This window comes from Neovison vison, chromosome 12 (assembly GCF_020171115.1).
Source record: "Neovison vison isolate M4711 chromosome 12, ASM_NN_V1, whole genome shotgun sequence".
Classification (NCBI taxonomy): domain Eukaryota; kingdom Metazoa; phylum Chordata; class Mammalia; order Carnivora; family Mustelidae; genus Neogale; species Neogale vison.
The window spans coordinates 84,718,323-84,744,775 of record NC_058102.1 but is presented as its reverse complement, the minus strand read 5'-3'; the positions used below and the strand labels follow the sequence as shown (position 1 = coordinate 84,744,775).

At 38.7% G+C, this 26,453-nt stretch overlaps 1 protein-coding gene across 1 annotated transcript; it reads left to right on the top strand.

Annotated features, from left to right (window-relative positions):
- The first annotated feature begins 17,238 nt into the window (after positions 1 to 17,238).
- LOC122891800 (olfactory receptor 8S1-like) lies at positions 17,239 to 18,156 on the top strand. The gene has a single exon (XM_044227746.1). It carries the CDS (start codon positions 17,239 to 17,241, stop codon positions 18,154 to 18,156), a length of 918 nt encoding a protein of 305 aa, XP_044083681.1.
- Positions 18,157 to 26,453: the final 8,297 nt, after the last annotated feature.

Genomic DNA, 26,453 nt, shown 5'->3' with positions numbered 1-26,453 from the left:
CAGAAATCAATGAAATAGAAACCAAAAAAACAATAGAACAAATCAACGAAACTAGGAGCTGGTTCTTTGAAAGAACTAATAAAATTGATAAACCCCTGGCCAGACTTATCAAAAAGAAAAGAGAAAGGACCCAAATAAATAAAATCATGAATGAAAGAGGAGAGATCACAACTAACACCAAAGAAATACAAACCATTATAAGAACATACTATGAGCAACTCTACACCAACAAATTGGACAATCTGGAAGAAATGAATGCATTCCTAGAAACATATAAACTACCACATCTGAACCAGGAAGAAATAGAAAGCCTGAACAGACCCATAACCAGTAAGGAGATTGAAACAGTCATTAAAAATCTCCAAACATGGAGCACTGGGTGTGGTGAAAAAATAATGAATACTGTTTTTCTGAAAATAAATAAATTGGAAAAAAAAAATCTCCAAACAAACAAAAGCCCAGGGCTAGACGTCTTCCTGGGGGAATTATACCAAACATTTAAAGAAGAACTAATTCCTATTCTCCTGAAACTGTTACAAAAAATAGAAATGGAAGGAAAACTTCCAAACTCATTTTATGAGGCCAACATCACCTTGATCCCAAAACCAGACAAGGATCCCATCAAAAAAGAGCAATATCCTTGATGAACACAGATGCGAAAATTCTCACCAAAATACTAGCAACCTCTCTGGAAAACAACTTGGAGGTTCCTCAAAAATGTTGAAAATAGAACTGCCCTATGACCCAGCAATAGCACTACTGGGTATTTACCCGAAAGATACAAACGTAGTGATCCAAAGGGGCACGTGCACCCGAATGTTTATAGCAGCAATGTCCACGATAGCCAAACTATGGAAAGAACCTAGATGTCCATCAACAGATGAATGGATAAAGAAGAGGTGGTATATATACGCAATGGAATACTATGCAGCCATCAAAAGAAATGAAATCTTGCCATTTGTGACAACGTGGATGGAACTAGAGCGTATCATGCTTAGTGAAGTAAGTCAAGCAGAGAAAGACAACTACCATATGATCTCCCTGATATGAGGAAGTGGTGATGCAACATGGGGGCTTAAGTGGGTAGGAGGAGAATAAATGAAACAAGATGGGATTGGGAGGGAGACAAACCATAAGTGACTCTTAATCTCACAAAACAAACTGAGGGTTGCTGGGGAGAGAGGGGGGTTGCCTTTGGCTCTGGTCATGATCTCAGGGTCCTGGGGTGGGGTTATGGACATTGGGGAGGGTATGTGCTTTGGTGAGTGCTGTGAAGTGTGTAAACCTGGCAATTCACAGACCTGTACCCCTGGGGATAAAAATATATGTTTATAAAAAATAAAAAAATTTTTAAAATGGCTATGCCACCTGTAGGATCTGATTAATTTAATTAAAGGAATTATCTTAATTTTGTTTCCTGTAACTTAGAACTCCTGCTTTATTTCTCAACAATAACAGGAGTTGCCTGACCTTATAATGCCATTATGCTTCAGGGTTACAGGACCCTCGTTCCAATTTATCTAAAATCAAAATAAGGCATTTCTCTTGTCAGTTCAATGGAGGAATGAAGTATCACCTTCATTTTTTTCTCCCCAAGGAAAAGAGTTCCCTAGAGCAAATGAATTAAAAATGTGTGTGTGTGTGTGTGTGTGTAGATGCACAGATAGATGAAGAGAAGGAGAGAGATGGATAAAGAGGTATATGATATTTCACTTATATGTTTCATGTATAATGGTGTGTGTGTTTGAAACAGGCAACATGAAGGGTTTCTTAGATCTAAATAAACTTTAATCCTGGTCTTCACTACCTTTAAATCTCCAGTTGCAAAGTTTGGGCAAATTACTTAATTTATTTGAACCTTGGAATATGAATATGAATATATTTAGAAGGAATAATTTCTTCTCCATTCCTCTAGTTTTAAAGTGGTTGGATTTACCATAAATGCAATAGTTTTCTGATTCAAACTTTAAAAAATATTTTACTTAAATCTATTATTTGAGCTTTCTACCTGCGGATGCCACCAAGTAACCATCGTTAAAGTCTCCCCTCCCACCACGATCATGTCTAAGGCCTGAATAGCTACAGAAGCTCTTTATTGGAGGTTTGAGCTTTGAAACAACCAATGAGAATCTGAGGAGCCATTTTGAGCAATGGGGAACACTTACGGACTGTGTGTTAATGGGAGATCCAAATGCCAAGTGGTCTAGAGGCTTTGGGTTTTTTCACATATACCACTGTGGGGGAGGTGGATGCAGCCATGAATGCAAGGCCACACAAGGTGGATTGAAGAGTTTGAGAACCAAAGAGGGCTATGTCAAGATTCTCAAAGATCTGGTGCCCACTTAACTGTGCGAAAGATTTTAGTTGAGGTTCCTGGGTGTCTCAGTGGATTAAAGCCTTTGCCTTTGGCTCTGGTCATGATCTCAGGGTCCTGGAATTGAGTCCTGCATTGGGTTCTCTGCTCAGTGGGAAGCCTGCTTTCCCCTCTCTGTCTCAGCCTACCTCTCTGACTACTTGTGATCTCTGTCTGTCAAATAAATAAATAATTAAAAAAAGATTTTTGTTGGTGGCATTAAAGAAGACATTGAAGAACATCTAAGACATTGTTTTGAACAGACATTATTTCGAAGTAATTGAGATCATGACTGACTGAGGCAGTGACAAAAAGAGAGGCTTTGCTTTTGTAACACTTGACCATGACTCTGTAGACAAGATTGTCATTCAAAAATACCATACTGCGAATGGCCACAACTGTGAAGTAAGGAAAGCCCTATCTAAGCAAAGAGATGGCTAGTGCTTCATCCAGCCAGAGGTTGAAGTTGTTCTGGAAACTTTGGTGGTGGTCATGGAGGTGGCTTTGGTGGGAATGACAACTTTGGTCATGGAGGGAACTTCAGTGGTCTAGGTGGCTGGTGGCACTCGAGGTGGTGGTGGATATGGTGGCAGTGGGGAAGGATTTAATGGATTTTGTAATGATGGTGGTTATGGAGGAGGGGCCCTGGTTACTCTGGAGGAAGCAGAGGCTATGGAAGTGGTGGACAGGGTTATGGAAACCAGGGCAGTGGCTATGGTGGAAGCGGCAGCTATCACAGCTATAACAACAGAGGAGGCAGAGGCAGCTATGGCAGTGGTAGTGGAAGCAGCTTTGGAGGTGATGGAAGCCATAATGATTTGGCAGTTACAACAATCCTCAAATTTTGGATGCATGAAAGGGGGAAATTTTGGAGGCAGAAGCTCTGGCCCCTGTGGTGGTGGAGGCCAATAATTTGCCAAACCATGAAACCAAGGTGGCTATGGTGGTTCCAGCAGCAGCAGTGGTGGCAGGGCCTAGCTGCTACAAAGAAGACATGTTTTAGACAATATTCATGAGTATGGGTAAAAAACTTGAGGACTGTATTTGTGACTAATTGTATAACAGGTTATTTTCATTTCTGTTCTGTGGAAAGTATAAAGTTCTGTTCTGTGGAAAGTATAAAGCATTCCAACAAAGGGTTTTAATGTAGTTTTTTTAACGCCCATGCTATTCATTGCTAAATGTAATAGTCTTATCATGATGCTGAATAAATGTGTCTTTTAAAAAAAATAAATCTACTGGGGCACCTGGGTGGCTCAGTGGGTTAAGCCACTGCCTTCGGCTCAGGTCATGATCTCAGGGTCCTGGGATCGAGTCCCGCATCGGGCTCTCTGCTCAGCGGGGAGCCTGCTTCCCTCTCTCTCTCTGCCTGCCTCTCTGTCTACCTGTGATCTCTCTCTGTCAAATAAATAAATAAAATCTTTAAAAAAAATAAATCTACTAATTGAAATTTTAAGTGGAAAAATACCATGCTATCTCCACAGATGCAAAAATATATCCAATAAAATTCAGCACTTATCATTTATAAAGATGTTTGCAAACTGGGGTTAGTAGGGAACTTTCTTTTTTTTTTTTTTAAAGATTTTATTTATTAATTTGACAGAGAGAGATCACAAATAGGCAGAGAGGCAGGCAGAGAGAGAGAGGAGGAAGCAGGCTCCCTGCTGAGCAGAGAGCCCGATGCGGGACTCGATCCCAGGACCCTGAGATCATGACCTGAGCCGAAGGCAGCGGCTTAACCCACTGAGCCACCCAGGCGCCCAGTAGGGAACTTTCTTAACAGTTCACAGCATCTATCAAACTGAAGGAGGGAATAAAAATAGTTGTATAAAGAGGAATCATGGGGAGATAGAGAGGAGAAGGGAGCTGGGGGAAATTGGGAGGGGAGGTGAACCATGAGAGACTATGGACTCTGAAAAACAATCTGAGGGTTTTGAAGGGGCTGGGGGTGGGAGGTCGGGGAACCAGGTGGTGGGTATTATAGAGGGCACGGATTGCATGGAGCACTGGGTGTGGTGCAAAAATAATGAATACTGTTATGCTGAAAATAAAAAATTAAAAAAAATAAAAAGAGAATCTAGTCACAAGTGGGAAAGTAGGTAAAAATATTCTTATATATTTACCAAAAAAAGATGCACACAATGAAATATCTAAGTTCTTCATCTCTAGCAAAGAGCAGGGTAAAGATATTATTGAGAATTCTGGCATTTACTTCAAAGACACAAAATTAGGAAGAAAGAAACTTGCCACATGGACACTATTGCTTACCTATTTCATGGCTATTTTACCTTTTGCTTACAAACAACTCTAATTTTAGTCAGATACCCAACACCAGGGGATGATTTATTATTGTCTAAACCATTCAGGAAATTCCACTTATCTTGGCTGGATGCTCAGTTTCCCAGTCTTCCTTGCAACTAAGGGTAGCCCTGCGATACAGAATTAGCCAGTGAGTCTGAAGGGAACTTTTTGGTGGAATAGTCTTTGCTCTTCTCTCAATTTGGACATGATGTCTGAGAACGTGATGCTAAAAGCTACAGAAGCTGTGATGAGACTATGAGGGAAAGAGGGAAAAAATCACAGTCACATTTAACCAGTAATTTGACTTATCATGGAAATGCAGAACCAAACCCAACATCTCATGCCCTCTCTCAGAGTTCTTGAGTTCTTATGGTTTAAACTATGGCTATTTAGGTTACCTTTTACTTTCTCCAAATGCATTCTAACTGATGTACAATGCAAAGATAGAGGAAGTAATCAGGGAGAAGAATAAGCTAAAAAATCCTCAAGTTTTTTGCATATGGTTCTGTTCATAGTAATATGTAATTAGAACATTCATTTATTTATAAAAATTAGGGAGCAAAGAGCAAATGATAAAAATTGGGGTTTGAGGAAAAGGTAGAAGAGTAAAGTAAACCAAAGGAGGACTAAAGAAATCAGCATTATAAAATATGTAAATTAGCAATACTAAATAATAAATAAAACAGGCATGGACTAAAAATTATCAGGGACTTTCACTTCTGGTAACTACTAATTAGATAGGTTGAACTAATACATTGCCAAAACAAAAAAAAATGAAGAACATATTTTTAAATTTTTTATTATTTTTCTTTTTATTTGGGTGTAGTTGATACCTTGGTTCAGGCATACAAATTAGTAACTTGACAAGTTTATACATTATGCTATGTTTGGTACAAATATAGCTACCATTTGTACAGTATCATTGACTGTACTCCTTATGCTGTGCCTTTTATTGCCGTCACATACTCATTCCATAACTGGAAACCTGTATCTCCTCCCCCTTTCTCCTTCAACCATTTTGTCTGACCCATGGCACCTCTTCCCTCTGGCAACCATTAGTTTGTTGTTTGTGTTTATAGGTCTGATTCTGCTTTTTGTTTGTTTATTCATTTTGGTGAGTGCTGTGAATTGTGTAAGACTGATGAATCACAGACCTGTACTCCTGAAAGAAATAATATATTATATGTAATTAAAAAATGAAAAATGTTCACTACCCCTCCCCCAAATTTGGGTGCTCCTTCAGCAGCACATATACTAAAAATTGGAACCAAAAAAAATTTTGGTATTTGTCTTTCTTAGTCTGACTTACTTCACTTAGTATAATACTCTGTAGGTCCATCCATATTGTCTAAAATGGCATGATCTCATCCTTTTTTTTATGGCTGTGTGTGTGTATATATATATATATACCCTCCTCATACACACACATGTGTATATATATACATACACACATGTATAAATGTATGCATACCACAACTGTCTTATCCATTTTTCTATTGATGGACACTTAGGTTGCTTCCATATATTGCCTGTTGTAAAAATAAACATAGGGACACAAATATCTTTTTGAATTAATGTTTTTGTTTTCTTCAGTAGTAGAATTATTGGATCCTATGGTATTTCTATTTTTAATCTTTTGAGGAACCTCCATGCTACTTTTCACGGTAGCTGTACCAACTTACATTCCCACCAGCAGTGCAAAAATGTTCCTTTCTCTTCAGATCCTGGCCAATACTTGTTATTTCTTGTGTTTTTAATTTTAGCCACTCTGACAGGTGTAAGGTTGTATCTCATTATGGTTTTGATGTACATTTCCCTGATGATTAGTGAGTGATGCTGAGAATCTTTTCATGTATCTGTTGGCCATCTGTATGTCTTCTTTGAAAAAATGTCTATTCAGGTCGGCTGCCCATTTTTATTTTTTATTTTTATTTTTTAATTTTTTTATTATGTTATCTTAGTGACCATACAGTACATCATTTATTTTTTTAATTTAATTTGATTTTTTTTCAGTATTCCAAGATTCATTGTTTACACACAGTCCCAGTGCTCCATGCAATACATGCCCTCCTTAATACCCACCACTAGGCTCACCCAACCCCTCACCCTCCTCCCCTCCAAAACCCTCAGTTTGTTTCTCAGAGTCCACAGTCTTTCGTGGATCATCTCCCCCTCCAATTTCCCCCAACTCACTTCTCCTCTCCAATTCCCAGTGTCCTCCATGTTATTCCTTATGCTCCACAAGTAAGTGAAACCATATAATAATTGGCTCTCTCTGCTTGACTTATTTCACTCAGCATAATCTCTAGTCCTGTCCATGTTGATACAAAAGTTGGGTATTCATCCTTTCTGAAGGAGACATAATACTCCATTGTATATATGAACCACATCTTCTTTATCCATTTGTCTGTTGAAGGGCATCTTGGTTCTTTCCACAGTTTGGCAACTGTGGCCATTGCTGCTATGAACATTGGGGTACAGAAGGCCCTTCTTTTCACGACATCTGTATCTTTGGGGTAAATACCCAGTAGTGCCATTGCAGGGTCATAGGGAAGCTCTATTTTTAATTTCTTAAGGAACCTCCACACTGTTTTCCAAAGTAGCTGCACTAATTTACATTCCCACCAACAGTAGAAGAGGGCTCCCCTTTCTCCACATCTTCTCCAGCACGTGTTGTTTCCTGTCTTGTTAATTTTGGCCATTCTAACTGGTGTAAGGTGATATCTCAATGTGGTTTGGATTTGAATGTCCCTGATGGCTACCAATCAAAATTCCACTGGCATTTTTCAAAGAGCTAGAACAAGCAGTCCTAAAATTTGTATGGAACCAGAAGAGACCCCAAATTGTTAAGGAAATGTTGAAAAAGAAAAACAAAACTGGAGGCATCATGTTGCCTGATTTCAAGCTTTATTACAAAGCTGTCATCACCAAGACAACATGGTACTGGCATAAAAACAGACACATAGACTAGTGGAATAGAGTAGAGAGCCCAGATATGGACCTGCAACTCTATGGTCAACTAATCTTCGACAAAGCAGGAAAAAATATCCAGTGGAAAAAAGACAGTCTCTGCAATAAATGGTGCTGGGAAAATTGGACGGCTATATACAGAGGAATGAAGCTTGACCATTCTCTTACACCATACACAAAGATAAACTCGAAATGGACAAAAGACCTCAATGTGAGTCAGGAATCTATCAAAATACTAGAGGAGAACATAGGCATCAGTCACAGCAGCTTCTTTTTTTTTTTCCCCCCAATTTATTTATTTTCAGAAAAAACATTATTCATTATTTTTTCACCACACCCAGTGCTCCATGCAAGCTGTGCCCTCTATAATACCCACCACCTGGTACCCCAACCTCCCACCCCCCCGCCACTTCAAACCCCTCAGACTGTTTTTCAGAGTCCATAGTCTCTCATGGTTCACCTCCCCTTCCAATTTACCCAAATTCCCTACTCCTCTCTAACGCCCCTTGTCCTCCATGCTATTTGTTATGCTCCACAAATAAGTGAAACCATATGATAATTGAATCTCTCTGCTTGACTTATTTCACTCAGCATAATCTCTTCCAGTCCCGTCCATGTTGCTACAAAAGTTGGGTATTCATCCTTTCTGATGGAGGCATAATACTCCACAGTGTATATGGACCACATCTTCCTTATCCATTCATCCGTTGAAGGGCATCTTGGTTCTTTCCATAGTTTGGCGACCGTGGCCATTGCTGCTATAATCATTGGGGTACAGATGGCCCTTCTTTTCACGACATCTGTATCTTTGGGGTAAATACCCAGGAGTGCAATTGCAGGGTCGTAGGGAAGCTCTATTTTTAATTTCTTGAGGAATCTCCACACTGTTCTCCAAAGAGGCTGCACCAACTTGCATTCCCACCAAAAGTGTAAGAGGGTTCCCCTTTCTCCACATCCTCTCCAACACATGTTGTTTCCTGTTTTGTTAATTTTGGCCATTCTAACTGGTGTAAGGTGATATCTCAATGTGGTTTTAATTTGAATATCCCTGAGGGCTAATGATGATGAGCATTTTTTCATGTGTCTGATAGCCATTTGTATTTCTTGATTGGAGAAGTGTCTGTTCATATCTTCTGCCCATTTTTTGATGTGTTTGTCTGTTTCGTGTGGGTTGAGTTTGAGGAGTTCATTATAGATCCTGGTCTTATACACTAACAATGAAAATACAGAAAGGGAAATTAGAGAATTGATTCCATTTACTATAGCACCAAGAACCATAAGATACCTGGGAATAAACCTAACTAAAGAGGTAAAGGATCTATACTTGAGGAACTATAGAACACTCATGAAAGAAATTGAAGAAGACACAAAAAGATGGAAGACCATTCCATGCTCTTGGATCGGAAGAATAAACATTGTTAAAATGTCTATACTGCCTAGAGCAATCTATACTTTTAATGCCATTCCGATCAAAATTCCACCGGCATTCTTCAAAGAGCTGGAGCAAATAATCCTAAAATTTGTATGGAATCAGAAGAGACCCTGAATCGCTAAGGAAATGTTGAAAAACAAAAATAAAGCTGGCGGCATCATCTTACCTGATTTCAAGCTTTATTACAAAGCTGTGATCACCAAGACAGCATGGTACTGGCATAAAAACAGACACATAGACCAGTGGAACAGAGTAGAGAGCCCTGATATGGACCCTCAACTCTATGGTCAATTAATCTTCGACAGCAGCTTCTTTTAAGACATGTCTCCAAAGGCAAAGGAAACTGAAGCGAAACGACCTTTTGGGACTTCATCAAGATCAAAAGCTTCTGCACAAAAAAGGAAACAGTTAACAAAACAAAGAGGCAACACACGGAATGGGAGAAGATAATCACAACTGACACTACAGACAAAGGGTTGATATCAAAGATCTATAAAGAACTCCTCAAACTCAACACACACAAAACAATCATGTCAAAAAATGGGCAGAGGACATGAACAGACACTTCTCCAAAGAAGACATACAAATGGTTAACAGACACATGAAAAAATGTACATCATTTGTTTTTGATGTACTCTTTCAAGATTCATTGTTTGCATATAACACCCAGTGAACCATGCAATACATGCCCTCCTTAATACCCATCACTGGGCCAACCTATCCCTCCGTGCCCCCCGAAAACCCCAGTTTGTTTCTTGGAGTCCACAGTCTCTCATGTTTCATCTCCCCCCTCCGATTTCTGCCCCCCCTTCATTTTTCCTTTCCTTCTAACGTCCTCCATGCTATTCCTTATGTTCCACAAATAAGTGAAACCATATGATAATTGACTCTTTCTGCTTGACTTATTTCACTTCGCATAATCTCCTCTAGTCCCACCCATGTTGATGCAAAAACTGAGTATTCATCCTTTGTCTGTTGAAGGGCATCTTGGCTCTTTCCACAGTTTGGCTATTGTGGACATTGCTGCTATGAACACTGGGGTAGACATGGCCCTTCTTTTCACTACATCTGTATCTTTGGGGTAAATGCCCAGTGGTGCAATTGCTGGGTCATAGGATAGTTCAATTTTTAACTTTTTGAGGAACCTCCGCACTGTTCTAATGTGGGTGCACCAACTTGCATTCCCACCGACAGTGTAAAAAGTTTCCCCTTTCTCCACAACCTATCCAACATCTGTTGTTTCTTGTCAATTTTTGCCATTCTAACTGGTGTAGAGTGACATCTCAATGTGGTTTTGATTTGAATTTCCCTGATGGCTAATAATGATGAACATTTTTAATGTGTCTATTAGACATTTGTATGTCTTCTTTGGAGAAGTGTCTGTTCATGTCTTCAGCCCATTTTTTGACTTGATGATTTGTTTTTTAGGTGTTGAGTTTGAGGAGTTCATAAGAGATCTTGGATACCAGCCCTTTGCCTGGAGTGTCATTTGCAAATATCTTCTCCCATTCCATGGGTTGCCTCTTTGTTTTGTTGGCTGTTTTCCTTTGCTGTGCAGAAGCTTTCTATATTAAGTCCCAAAAGTTCATTTTCACTTTTGTTTCCCTTGCCTTTGGAGGCTTGTCTTGAAAGAAGTTGCTGTGGCCGATGTTGGAGAGGTTTCCGTCTGTGTTCTCCTCTAGGATTTTGGTGGATTTCTGTCTCACACTGAGGTCTTTCGTCCATTTAGTTTATCTTTGTGTATGGTGTAAGAGAATGGTCAAGTTTCACTCTTCTGTATATAGCTGTCCGATTTTTCCAGCACCGTTTATTTCCATTTATTTCTTTTTTTCCATTGGATACTTTTTCCTTCTTTGTCAAAGATTAGTTGACCATAGAGTTGAGGGTCCATATCTGGGCTCTCTTCTGTTCCATTGATCTATGTGTCTGTTTTTGTGCCAGTATCATGCTGTTTTGGTGATCATGGCTTTATAATATAGATTAAAATTAGGCAATGTGATGAGCGTATTTTTAATATGTGCTTTGAAACTATTTTAAAACTAAGAAAGTGGTGAAGAATTTTGGAACCATCATCACAAAGAAAGGAAAATCTAGAAAAACTAGCTCAGCATTTGGGGGTCTGTTATTCCCATAAGGGCATCTTGAAGAGGTGGTTGAGAATGTGAAAAGTTATTCTGACAGTTTCCTGAAGTAAGTGGGGAAAATGGAATTCAGGGACAACCAAGGGGGTGAGTTGGAGCCTTAAAGGACAGTACCCTGAAATAAAAGTGGATTGAAAGCAGACCAACTTCATAAGGGCTGAAGCCCAACTTCATCTCAGCCCCTGGAATTACATGAGAATGATCCAGGACTGCAAATGCCCATGGCTGTCTGACAGAAGCTAGTGGAATTTTTCTCTAGAGGAAGAGAATACAAGCCAGAGCCATAAATTGTTTCTCTAATTTTCATAATAACATCCTGTTCTCAATAGAAAAAAATTAAACAAAATGGAGAGATAAAAACTAGAGACAGTAGAAACAGATCCAGACATATAACTTAAAATAAATGAACTTAAAATATTTATGGAGATTAAAGATAAGATCGAGAACTTGGGCATAATATTTCTGGAAGATATAAAAAATCTAAGTGGAAGTTCTAGAAGGCTCAGTGGCTGAAACTAAGATTTTAATGGGTAAGTTTGAAGGAGATCAGGCAGTATTGAGTATACTAATGACTTATAAGGTAGGTAAGAAGAAAATATATTCAGTATGGCACAGACAGAATAAAGAAAAAAGAGAGTATATAATACATAATGCATAGAATGAGAAGGATAAGATACATGTATATAGAGCTACAGAGAAGAGAGAGAGAATGGGTAATATATGAGAAAATAGGGCAATGTGTAAGATAATGGATGAAAATGTTCCTAACTGGGGCGGCTGAGTGGCTCAGTGGGTTAAAGCCTCTGCCCTTGGCTCAGGTTATGATCCCAGGGTCCTGGGATTGAGCCCCACATCTGGCTCTCTGCTCAGCAGGGAGCCTACTTCCTCCTCTCTCTCTGCCTGCCTCTCTGCCTGCTTGTGATCTCTGTCTGTCAAATAAATAAATAAAATCTTAAAAAGAAAGTGTTCCAAACTGAAAAAGTTTATCAACTACAAATGCTAGAAGTTCTATAAATAAATCCCAAGTATGATAAATAATAAGAAAGTCACACTTTGTCACATCATAATAAAATTACTAAAAATCAAAAGAGAAAAACATTAAAAGCAGTGAGAGAGAGAGAAAAAAAAGACAGGGGCACCTGGGTGGCTCAGTGGGTTAAAGCCTCTGCCTTTGGCTCTGGTTGTGGTCTCAGGGTCCTGGGATCGAGCCCCGCATTGGGCTCTCTGATTGGCAGGGAGCCTGCTTCCCACTCTCTCTGCCTGCCTCTCTGTCTACTTGTGATCTCTGTCTGTCAAATAAATAAATAAAAATCTTAAAAAAAAAAAGAAATAAAAGACAAATTAACTCCAGAGAATTACAGTTAGATTAACAATTGACTTCTCAAGAAAAGCATTAGACTAATGAAGATAGAAGACGCTGAGGTAATATCTTCAAAGTACTGAATAAAAAAAAAAACTTCCACATTAGGAGTCTGTGTCCAGCAAAACATCATTTAAGAAAGAAGGTGAGGAATCCCTGGGTCACTCAGTTTGTTAGATATCTGCCTTTGGCTCAGATCATGATCCCAGGGTCCTGCTCAGCGGGAAGCCTGCTTCTCCCTCTGCTACCCTCTCCCCCTTCTTATGTGTGTGCTCTCTCTCTCTGACAAATAAGTAAATAAAATCTTTTTTTAAAAAAGAATGAAGGTGAAAAAACACATCACTAGCAGTAAATGAAAAATTACATTCTTCTAGGAGAAAGAAAATTCTCACAGGTGGAAAATTTTATTTTCTTCTGATTCACTAATATCTCCAGCTTTGTCTAATTTGTTATACTCATCCATTGAGATCTTAGCTATTGAACTGTTCAATTCTAGAAAAAATTGAGCAAAAAAAGAGTCAAATATGTAGGTAAATTTAAATTACCATTGACCATGTAGTAGTAGCAGTAGTAGTAGTAATGATGTCATATATAATAATTCTGTATTGAGTACATGTAATAATTAAATACATGACATTAAGGAAGATGATCTAAAGGTGAGCTGTAAATCACTTAACTTTAATGGGAGTTCCCAGTGGGATCACTCAGTAACCATTTTTAGGTAATGAGTCCAAAGTAAGCTTCAGGCTGAACTTTCCAGGAATCAGGACAGACCCACAACGTCCCCTGGGCTCTCAGGCTGTTATAATCTGCCATCTCATTGGCCACCTTAACCCACAGTCACTTCTGAATGGCTAGATCTGAGCCACCTTTGTTAGCATGGTGCTTTCAGCAATATATTAACAGTCATACAGAGGGATATATGCAGAAATGATGGTATAATTGTGCTAGGAGAAATATGAAAGAAGTTGCTTTATTACTTGTTAGGAATTTGAAGTTTTCAAGTTTTCCTTTGTCATTTTTCAGAGTCATTAAGGGATAAGTGTAAAAATGCTGTCAAAGTTTAGAAGAGTTTTCTGAAATCTTTATTTGCAGAGGCTTTTGAGGATGGAGCTTATGTATTTCTCTTTATGCACAAAAAATCTTTTAAATAGAAAAAGCTATACCAGTTCACATGACTGAACAGTTGTGGCACATTTTCTCTCTTGAACATTTCTCCTGAGCTCCACGGTATATGTACCAATCCAGAAAAACAGGATGTATTCTGCACCAGGAAAACCCGGAAATATGGTAATATTTTTCTCGTGTTTTCTGACTGGTTTCTCTATTTCTGTGCTCCCTGTGTAGAATCCTTTCTGACTCAATTCCTGCCTCTTGTTATTCCCTCATCTGGTACTTCCTTTCCCTTTCAGTTATCTCATCTCTTCTCTGTTCCCCTGGACTGGACGTTATGGCCTCCCTGTTTCACTCTGACATGGCATTCATTTCTGTGACCTGAAATATTTTGATCTGCTCCTCAAAATCAGCTCTTTTCCTCCTTTAGGGAAAATTAAACACTTGCATTGGTCATGAAGAAAAGAGAATCTAATGATTCTTTAGCATTCAGCATTCTTAAGTCATGACAACTTTTCAAGGTAATTATACTTAGCTTCATTTTACATATGGGACAACTGAGACAAGATCTTTTCTATAGGTTATTATATTTATTATTTCTGGTGCTGAAACACACCACATTATACCAGAAATCTGGAAGTTCAGGGAAGCTAGTCTCTGAGAGCTGTCTGTAAAAGGTGAGAGACTGATAGAACATCAACAATAGACTTGGGGTACCCTGCGATTCACAAATAACCCTCTTCTGAAGTTCTCCAAATGCACAGTGTCCAGAAACTAATTACGTCTTTAATTATAGGTATTCTCTACAATTATGTACCCTGAGGTATGTGGAAGTTCAGAACAGGCCATGAAACACTACATTCAGGCAAACCTTTCTAGTTGACAGAATTTTTCAGACCATTAATACATCTGTTTTCATGCAAGCCCCAAGTGTCCAAATTCCTTATTGGGTCCTAATCAGATTTGTACCTTGTGGATAGTAAAGCCCTAGACTATTCTTCTTCTGAGTTTCATTCGTTTATTTACTCCTTCACTCATTCATGTATTCATTTTTATTTCTAAATAATACTTTTTGAGCAATTCCTTTGGGCCAGTTATAATGCTATATACTCTGGTGTGTCTCATCTTTTTTTTTTTTTCTTTCTTTTGTTTTTTAAATAAATGAGGTTTAGTTTAATAATTAACATAACTGCTGGCTCAGTTACAACAACTCAAAAGCAAGCTACATAAAAAGAAATTAGCTTCATAAACATACTCAAAAACTGCAAGTAGATTTTGTTTTTTCATACTCATTGCAACAAAGCTTCACGGCAGAACTCTTGGACTTTTATGAACTTACTAAACATAAAAAGAAAGTGTTCTCAAAGACAGGAGTAAAGACCCTACACACACTTTTACGGTATTAATACTTCTGTGTGACATAATATGTAGGTGATTAAAAAATATTTTTCAAAGCCAACTTAAAACATTTTATGTTAAATTTACCATTTGATGACTAACTTTCACTAAAAGGCTTGGCGATTATCTAATCAGCTTTACTCAAAAGTTTGTGTGTCTCATCTTTTTTTTAAGATTTTATTAATTTATTTGACAGACAGAGATCACAAGTAGGCAGAGAGGCAGGCAGGGAGAGAGGAGGAAGTGGGCTCCCCGCTGAGCGGAGAGACATATGCAGGGCTCCATCCCAGGACCCTGAGATCATGACCTGAGTGAAGGCAGAGGCTTTAACTCACTGAGCCATGTAGGCGCCCTGTGTATCTCATCTTAAAAGGAGCTCCTCTTAGGCAGCTTTTCTTTGGATATTATCTCGTTGCTAACTCCACCACATTGTGATAACTGAAAAATAGTGGTAATATTTTCAGAGCTTTTTCCATTCTAAATTTGGACTCACAGCCTGAATAACCAAAGCATTGAGAATAAGGAAATTGCAGCACCAGGTAAAAATAGAAGTGATTTTATTTACTTATGTGATCCCTCAAATAACTCTAATACAGTAAATCTATACCTTTGAGGAAGTATGGCCCCTGATAGAGTCCAATTTCCAGGTTTGTCTTTCATGAAAATGTCTTTTGGTCTTTAAGTCTAAGAGAGAAAATTTCCCCAAAGTTTAAGGAATTTCTAGTGCTAGTAAGTTGGGTCCCTCTTGGAGATGAGCAACAGCTCTTTTTGGTGCCCTCCAAAATTATAATGGGTGGTTCTCTGTCTACATTTCATGGTTTGATTCCTTGCTTTTCCAATATCTTCTGCCAATGATGTAATATTCTCAGGGTGAATCCAGGTTACTATAGCTATAGCTATAGTGGTGAGAAAAAGAACAAAGTATTAGCATGGAAAATGCAATCCCTACATGACTGGAAGTATTTAAGTTTTCAGAAACCATACACACAATTTAGCCTTCTGTTTCCTCTTTTAGAAATCAAGGGACAGGTCTATATCCAACAGAAATTTTCAAACTCTACCTTAACACCAAATACTCACACTTGTCTCCAAATTCTCACACAAATATTCAAACTTGTCTTGTGGATTCCTGGATTTGAAAAAGGTTTTCTTTAATTCTGTGCTAGTTATTGCTCAGCTAGGTGAGAAGGACAGGTAATGTGGATTTCCTTCCTAAGAACAGCTTTAATTCTGGGTGTTGTTTGGATAAATAATGGGAGAAAAATCATAAGTCCTTTGAGAAGTTGAATGTGCCCATCTTGCAGTATGAACCCAAGAGATAGAGGAGGACATGAAGGAACAAGATGGTATAGTAAGTGGTGTTGAAGAGTTATTCTGAGTCTATGGTTATAAATGGGTTTTCAGCCCAAAGTAGGAGGGAAAAAAAAAAAGGCTAAGCTTTGGAAAGTTAGTAGGTAGTCTGTATTTGCAAATGGCATAAGGGCACAGAGAAGAGCTGAATCTGAATAGATGACACAAACTGGGGATAGAGATTATGACCAGCATATGTTCCTATATTGGTCAGCAGTTTCTTTTGATGGGTTATGTAACATCTGGGATATCTCTCTGCTGCCTTCTTTCTAACTCATTCTCTTTCTCCTCACTCTGCAAATGTCCAGCCACTACTCCTCTTCAGTTTGCTTTAATGACCCCATTTAAATAAAAGCCATTACACGGAACTGCTTCCTTCCCAATATCACATCCTTGCAGTTTGATGGATGAAATAAACTTGCTCCACCCAGCTGCTCTCGGAGATACTATTTCTGCAATTTTTTCTCATTCTTCCTGCAGTTTCTTCCTCTCTGCTGGATTATTTCGAGAGTTTGCAAAATATCTTCCAGTTGCTTTTGTAATAAAACAACAACAACAAAGTAAACTCTAAGACATTAAAGAAAGAATAATAAAAGTGGAAAGGGAATTGATACAGGGTTGGAATCTTATAGAAAAGATTATGGCAGATTTTAGGAAATCTAGAGACTTAGGGAAGTTTATCATTTCAGAACTTAAAGTTTTGAGTTGGCATGAAACTTTGTGAATAGAGAAGAATGTTGGAACCCTTGAATATTTGTTAGACATAAGAAGAGGCTTTATTTGATTTATTTCTTACATTCCAAAGAAAATATTGAAGGCAATGAGAAACCACAGTGTTGTTTCTGAATTCATCCTCCTTGGGCTGTCTGCTGACTCCCAGATCCAGGCTCTGCTCTTTGTGCTGTTCCTTGTTGTTTACCTCCTGACTCTGATGGGGAACCTGCTGCTGCTGCTGGTGATCAGGGCTGATTCTCACCTCCACACCCCCATGTACTTCTTCCTGGGACAGTTGTCCTTCCTGGATCTCTGCCACTCCTCTGTCAGTGTGCCCAAGCTGTTGGAGAACCTTCTGTCTGAGAAGAAAACCATCTCAGTAAAGGGCTGCCTGGCTCAGGTCTTCTTTGTGTTTGCCACTGGAGGCACTGAATCCTGCCTGCTTGCTGTCATGGCCTATGACCGCTATGTTGCCATCAGGTCCCCTCTGCTGTACAGCCAGATGATGAATAGACAGCTGTGTATAGGGCTGGTGTGGGGCTCATGGAGCTTGGCTTTTCTGGATGCTTTTATCAATATCCTTGTAGCTCTCAATTTAGACTTCTGTGAGGCTCAAAATATACACCACTTCAGCTGTGAGCTGCCATCTCTCTACCCTTTATCTTGCTCTGACGTGTCTGCAAGTTTTACTGCCCTGCTCTGCTCCAGCCTCCTGCATTTCTTTGGAAACTTCCTCCTGATATTTTTCTCCTATGTTCGCATTTTATCCACCATCCTGAGCATTAGCTCTGCTATAGGCAGAAGCAAGGCCTTCTCCACCTGCTCCTCCCACCTCACTGTGGTGATCTTCTTTTATGGCTCAGGGTTACTCCGCTATCTCATGCCAAACTCAGGATCCACTCAAGAGTTAATCTTCTCCTTGCAGTATAGCGTGGTCACTCCTATGCTGAATCCTCTCATCTATAGCCTGAAGAACAGAGAGGTGAAGGCAGCTGTGAGAAGAATCTTAAGAAAATGTGTCTAGTGTTATAATTAATAGACTACAGAATCAAAATGATGAAGGGAGAAACTGCATAGAACTGCAATATGTAGTACCTGAATATTAAGGAGAATTTTCTGATATCAGGATCTGCAATATACCTTATATCTTTTCTTTAAAATGGTTAATAAAAGGTGGAGTTATTTTCCTGGTATGATAGTAGTTCTGTCCTATTCAGAGGAAAATGGATGGATGAACCTCTTGTCTTACAATTTTTCTTATAAAACTATTTAGTGTATTACAGACAATATGGTAGACTTTGTTATTGCTGACTTGTTATCTTTACCATTTCTCCAGTAACTAAATTCCATGTGTTCAGTATAGTTTCAGAGAGACTGTTAATCATGGTGTCCCCAAATCCTCTTTCCTCCCCCACTCATTATTCACTCTTTGTCCTGGCAAGTGGCTGGTATAGGAATGAGCATATGGTCAGTGTCAGACCATCCACTCCCTTAGGAATTTTAATTTTCAGAATAGATTCAGAGAGGCAAAGGAAATTCTTTCTGTTTGTAGCACTCTGATAGCCTATCCCAGTGCCCCTGCTGATTAGATCACTACTGTTATCCTAGATTTTATACTTTCAAGGAAGATTGATAAACATGATTAAACCTATATATTTTCTTAAAGATTTTATTTATTTGAGAGAGAGAGAGAGTGAGAGAGAGAGTGTGTCAGAATGAGATAGAGAACACTAAATGGGATTAGAGGCAGAGGAGGAGGGAGAAGCAGACTTCTCACTGAGCAGGGAGCCTGATGTGGGGCTTGAGCCCAAAACCCTGGGATCATGACCTGAGCTGAAGGCAGACTCTATTTTTTTTTTTTTAAGAGAGAGAAATCACAGGCAGAAGTAGGCAGAGAGGAAGGCAGATAGAGAGGGAGAAGCAGGCTCCCTGCTGGGCAGAGAGCCCGATGCGGGGCTCGATCCCAGAACCCTGGGATCATGACATGAGCCGAAGGCAGAGGCTTAGCCCACTGAGCCACCCAGGCGCCCCTCTATTTTTTTTTTTAAAGATTTTATTTATTCATCCAACAGAGAGAAATCACAAGTAGATGGAGAGGCAGGCAGAGAGAGAGAGGGAAGCAGGCTCCCCGCTGAGCAGAGAGCCCAATGCGGGACTCCATCCCAGGACCCTGAGATCATGACCCAAGCCGAAGGCAGCGGCCCAACCCACTGAGCCACCCAGGCAGTACCTTTAACTTAAGAACTCTCTCCTAATTATATTTTGCTAAGAATTGGTGTAAAATTTTATCAGATGCTTTTCTGTTTCCATTGAGGACCAGGACTCTTTTCTTCCATTTAATAATATATAGTGTCTGTCACATAGGGCATGCAATAAATACATATTGAATAAAAAATAAATTCATTGAAATAGTCATATGGTTTTATTTTTTATTTTTCTAAGTTTTTATTTAAATTCCAGTTGCTTAATGTCAGTGTAATATTAGTTTCAGGTGTAAAGTTTAATGATTCAGCAATTAAAACAATACTCATTGCTCCTGACAACAAGTGTATTCCTTGATCCCCATCAACTATTTCATCTGTCTTCCCACCCTCACCCCTCTGGTAACCATCAATTTGTTCTCTATAGTTAAGAGTCTGTTTCTTGGTTGGCCTCTCTCTCTGTATTTTCTTTTCCCTTTGCTCTTTTTTTTTTTTGTTGTTTGTTTGTTTCTTAAATTCCATATATAAGTGAAATCATATAATATTTGTCTTTTTCTGGCTGACTTATTTTGCTTAGCATTATACTCTCTAGTTCCAGCTATGTTCTTGCAAATGGCAAGATTTCTTTTTTTTATGGCTGAATAATATTCCATTGTGTGTATATACCACATCTTCTTTATCCATTCATCTGTTAATGGACATTTGGGCCACTTCCATAGTTTGGCTATTATAAATAATGCTGCAGTAAATATAGCAATGCATGTATCTCTTTGAATTAGGATTTTTGTATTTTTTGAGTTAATACCCAGTAGTGTGATTACTGGATTATAGGGGATGCCCACTCTTACCACTTATATTTGCATAGCACTGAAAGTCCTAGTCACAGCAATTAGGCAACAAAAAGAAAAAAGAGGGCATCCAAATTGGCAAGGGAGAAGTTAAACTTTTACTATTTTCAGAAGACATAGTTCACTATATAGAAAATTCAAAAGACTCCACCAAAAAAATTGCCTGAAATGATACACAAATTCAGTAAAGTCACAGGATAAAAAAAATCAGTGTACAGAATACTGTTGCATTTCTATACACCAATAATGAAACAGCAGAAAGAGACATCAATGAATCAATCTCATTTACCATTGTGCCAAAACCCATAAGATATCTAGGAAAAAACCTAACCAAAGAGGTAAAAGATCTGTACTCTGAAAACTATAAAACACTGATGAAAGAAATTGAAGATGATATAAAAAAATGGAAGAACATTCCATGCTCATGGATTAGAAAAACAAATATTGTAAAAATGTTTATACTGCCCAAAGTAATCTACGCATTTAATGCAATGTCTATCAAAATATCACTGGCATTTTTCACAGAGCTAGAACAAAGAATCCTAAATTTTATGTTTTTTTTTTAAAAAAATACTAAATTGTATAAGTAGGTGTTCTGGTGTTGAAGAATTTTTGCATTGATATCACCCTATTTAGGTGGAGTAGTAAAGACTGAATTAGCTTTTTCCAATATTTAACTTAGGAATTTCCCATTTATGTTCATAAATGAGATAGTATAATATTTTTCTTACACTTACCTGGTCTTGTCTTTTCAGCAGCTTTATTGAGATTATGTTTCACACATCACAAGGTCACCTATTCAAAGCATACAATTCAGGTCACAGTAGTGGGGTATGGATCAAGTCCCATACCTCATCCTGGGCACCTGGGCACCCTCAGGGAAGGGCTGCTGCCAGATTGGGCACTGCTGCTGACCTGGAAACACTCAAGCCTGTGCGGTGAGGAGCAAGGCTCTTCTGAAGAGCTGCAGTAGTAGGCGGCAGCTGAGTCACTGTTGGGCAGGTGCTACCCATAGGTGAAGTGGATCTGCCATGGAACTTTGGACCCTTGCCCAAGCCCCAGTGGGACCTGCACAGAGCCAGCCCAGGTATGACTGACATCAGGAAAAAAAACCCTGTAGGCTTTTGAGCAGAACCCACCTTGGAGGGAGACGCCAAGCATACTGTAAAGTATAGTTGCCTACATTTGCTTCTGTGAGGGGCAGTATTGTCCTCCCGCTCCAAATCCAGGTCCTGATCTTTACACAGTTGAAGACAAAGGATTTGGGTGATAGTGAATTGGACTCAATTTTTTTAAATAGGCAAATTACTGCCACTACAAAATTCCCTTTGATCTAGGGTACTTAACTGCCACCTTTCAGCTTGAGAGTTTCTAAAAGGCAGTTCTGGTCTCAAGCATATATGTATGTACCTGTAGTTCTGAGGTTCAGCCAATGCTAGACATGGAGCAGTCAGTGGCAGCAGGGCTGTGTTTTATTTATTTTTATTTATTTATTAATTAATTTATTATTGTCTCTCTCACTCTTTCTTTTTAAGTTATGTTATGTTAGTCACCATACCGTACATCATTAGTTTTTGATGTAGTGTTCCAAGACTCATTGTTTATGTATAATACCCAGTGCTCCATGCTATACATGCCCTCCTTAATACCCACTACCAGGCTGACCCATCCCCCGAACCCCCTCCCCTCTAAAACCCTCAGTTTGTTTCTTGGAGGCCACAGTCTCTCATGGTTGTGGTTTTTTTTTTTTTTTCCATGGTTGTGTTTTAAATGGTCTTCTGCATATGGTGGAAACTTGCATATTTTTATTTTTTTTCCCAATTTATTTATTTTCAGAAAAACAGTATTCATTATTTTTTCACCACACCCAGTGCTCCATGCAAGCTGTGCCCTCTATAATACCCACCACCTGGTACCCCCAACCTCCCACCCCCCCCCGCCACTTCAAACCCCTCAGACTGTTTTTCAGAGTCCATGGTCTCTCATGGTTCACCTCCCCTTCCAATATTTTTAGAATTTTGTAAAGCCAGTTTATAATAAATGAGAATCTCTGGAAGGAGAAAACAAACAAACAAAACCAAGCATACAATTAAGTGGTCTCTAGCACATTCACAGAGTTATGCAGTCCTTAATACAACCCAATCTCCAAACATTTTCATCACTTCAAATAAATTCAATACCCATGTGCAGTTACTCTCCATTCTCTCCCCCCAGCTCCTGCCATAGGCAGTCACTAATCTACTTTTTGCCTATATTAATTTGTCTATTCTAGAAATCTGATATTGGCATCGTTAGTATGCTTGCTTTCATCTATTTGTTTTCTTTTCTTTTTAAAGATTTTATTTATTTATTTTTATTTATTTTTTTTCCAATTTATTTATTTTCAGAAAAACAGTATTCATTATTTTTTCACCACACCCAGTGCTCCATGCAAGCCGTGCCCTCTATAATACCCACCACCTGGTACCCCAACCTCCCACCCCCCCCGCCACTTCAAACCCCTCAGACTGTTTTTCAGAGTCCATAGTCTCTCATGGTTCACCTCCCCTTCCAATTTACCCAAATTCCCTACTCCTCTCTAACGCCCCTTGTCCTCCATGCTATTGGTTATGCTCCACAAATAAATGAAACCATATGATAATTGACTCTCTCTGCTTGACTTATTTCACTCAGCATAATCTCTTCCAGTCCCGTCCATGTTGCTACAAAAGTTGGGTATTCATCCTTTCTGATGGAGGCATAATACTCCATAGTGTATAGGGACCACATCTTCCTTATCCATTCATCCGTTGAAGGGCATCTTGGTTCTTTCCATAGTTTGGCGACTGTGGCCATTGCTGCTATAAACATTGGGGTACAGATGGCCCTTCTTTTCACGACATCTGTATCTTTGGGGTAAATACCCAGGAGTGCAATTGCAGGGTCGTAGGGAAGCTCTATTTTTAATTTCTTGAGGAATCTCCACACTGTTCTCCAAAGAGGCTGCACCAACTTGCATTCCCACCAAAAGTGTAAGAGGGTTCCCCTTTCTCCACATCCTCTCCAACACATGTTGTTTCCTGTTTTGTTAATTTTGGCCATTCTAACTGGTGTAAGGTGATATCTCAATGTGGTTTTAATTTGAATCTCCCTGAGGGCTAATGATGATGAACATTTTTTCATGTGTCTGATAGCCATTTGTATTTCTTGATTGGAGAACTGTCTGTTCATTTCTTCTGCCCATTTTTTGATGTGTTTGTCTGTTTCGTGTGGGTTGAGTTTGAGGAGTTCATTATAGATCCTGGATATCAACCTTTTGTCTGTACTTTCATTTGCAAATATCTTCTCCCATTCCGTGGGTTGCCTCTTTGTTTTTTTGACTGTTTCCTTTGCTGTGCAGAAGCTTTTGATTTTGATGAAGTCCCAGAAGTTTATTTTCACTTTTGTTTCCTTTGCCTTTGGAGACGTATCTTGAAAGAAGTTGCTGTGGCTGATATCAAAGAGATTACTGCCTATGTTCTTCTCTAAGATTCTGATAGATTCCTGTCTCACGTTGAGGTCTTTTATCCATTTTGAGTTGATCTTTGTGTACGGTGTAAGAGAATGGTCGAGTTTCATTCTTCTACATATAGCTGTCCAGTTTTCCCAGCACCATTTATTGAAGAGACTGTCTTTTTTCCACTGTATATTTTTTCCTGTTTTGTCGAAGATTAATTGACCATAGAGTTGAGGGTCCATATCAGGGCTCTCTACTCTGTTCCACTGGTCTATGTGTCTGTTTTTATGCCAGTACCATGCTGTCTTGGTGATCACAGCTTTGTAATAAAGCTTGAAATCAGGTAAGGTGATGCCGCCAGCTTTATTTTTGTTTTTCAACATTCCCTTAGCGATTCGGGGTCTCTTCTGATTCCATACAAATTTTAGGATTATTTGCTCCAGCTCTTTGAAGAATCCCAGTGGAATTTTGAGAATAGCATTGAACAGAAATATAGAGACAGTCTACAGAAAGAAAGACTTCAAAGGTAACTCGATGTCAATAAAAACGTATCTATCAATAATCACTCTCAATGTGAATGGCCTAAATGCACCCATAAAACGGCACAAGATTTTATTTATTTTTGAGAGAGAGAGACACACACACACAGCGAGAGAGGGACACAAACAGGGGAGTGGGAGAGGGAGAAGCAGGCTTCCCACTGAGCAGGTATGGGGGGCTCCAACCCAGGACCGTGGGTTGAGCCAAAGGCAGATGCTTAACCAACTAAGCCACCCAGGTGCCCCTCATCTTTGTATTTTCTCTTTTTAAATTTAAATTCCATTAGCCAACATATAGTACATCATTCATTTTTGATATAATCTTCAATAATTTGGTACTTGCATATAACATCCTTGTATTTTCTTAATATATTTGCATAAATAATGAACTATCACTTCCTTGAAGGCTTTATAAAATTTGCCTTTTAAAATTGTGAGGAATTCTTGTCTTTTTGTTGTTATTAGGGAAGGAAAATTTTGAATACCAATTTAATTCCTTTAATAATTAGTGATATATTTGGGCTTCATATTTATTCGTGAATCAATTTTAGTGATTTCTAATTTTTGTCTATTTCCATTTGATTTTTAAAATTTCATTGGCATTTTGATACTTATAATATTCTAATATTTTTGCAAGCTTTTTCAGCATTCACTTATTTTGAGAATAAAAATATTTCAAACATACAGCAAAGTTGAAAGAATTTTACAGTGAATATCTACAGAACCACATCTAAATTTTACTATTAACTTTTTAGTATACATGCTTTATCATCTACTGATCCATCTGTCCATTCATCAACCCACCTTTTTAAAAAACTTTATTTTTTCAGCGTTCCAAGATTCATTGTTTATGCACCACACCCAGTGCTCCATGCAATATGTGCCCTCCTTAATACCCACCACCAGGCTCACCTAATCCCTCAAACCCCCTCCCCTCCAAAAACCTCTGTTTCTCAGAGTCTACAGTCTCTCAAGGTTCATCTTCCCCTCTGATTTCCCCTAATTCACTTTTCCTTTATTTCTCCTATTGTCCTCTGTGTTATTCCTTATGCCCCACAAGTGAGTGAAACCATATGATAATTGACTCTTTCTGCTTGGTTTATTTCACTCAGCATAATATCCTCCAGTCTCATTCATGTTGTTACAAAAGTTGGGTATTCATCCTTTCTAATGGAAGCATAATATTCCATTGTATATATGGACCATATCTTCTTTATCCATCCATCTGTCAAAGGGAATCTTGGCTCTTTCCACAGTTTGGCAACTGTGACCATTGCTGCTAGGAACACTGGAGTACATATGGCCCTCCTTTCACTACATTTGTATCTTTGGGGTAAATACCCAGTAGTGCAATTGAAGGGTCATAGGGTAACTTTATATTTAATTTCTTAAGGAATCTCCACACTGTTTTCCAAAGTGGCTGCACTAACTTGCATTCCCACTAACAGTGTAAGAAGAGGGTTCCCCTTTCTCCACATCCTCTCCAGCACATGTTGTTTACTGTCTTGTTAATTTTGGCCATTCTAACTGATATAAGGTGGTATCTCAGTGTGTTTTGGATTTGAGTCTTCTTGATGGCTAATGATGATGAAGATTTTTTTCATGGGTCTGTTAGCCATTTGTATGTCTTCATTGGAGAATTGTCTGTTCATGTCTTTTGCCCATTTTTTGATGTGATTATATGTTTTTTTGAGGGTTGAGTTTGAGGAGTTCTTTATAGATCTTGGATACCTGCCTTTTGTCTGTAGTGTCATTTGCAAATATCTTCTCCAGTTCTGTGGGTTGCCTCTTTGTTTTGTTGACTGTTTCCTTTGCCATGCAGAAGCTTTTCAATCCACCTTTTTAAAGCACATTTTTAAAAAATTACATTTGTACACATCACCCTAATTAGTAAATACTTTGGCTTGTATATCATTAACTAGAGTTCAAAATTTGACTACACCTTCTCTTTTTCTTTTGAGGTTAAATCTACATGCTGAAATGTTAAAGAGTGTTATTTTATGAATTTTGATATATGCAAACTGCTGCATAACTCAAAGCCTATTGAGATATAAAGCATTACCCAAATTACCCACACCCAAGCAGAGTACTTCATATCATTTCCAGTCAATTCTTTTTCCACACTCAATAACCACTGAACTGCTTTTTCCACTATAGATTAATCTTGCCTTTTACAAAACATCATATAAACAGAATCATATACTGTGTGAAAGTATTTGTCTTTCTCTCTCTGACTTATTTCAGTTAGCATAATACCC

Excerpts from the sequence above, each read along its gene's own strand:
- LOC122891800 (XM_044227746.1), top strand. The coding sequence starts at position 17,239 with ATGAGAAACCACAGTGTTGTTTCTGAATTCATCCTCCTTGGGCTGTCT.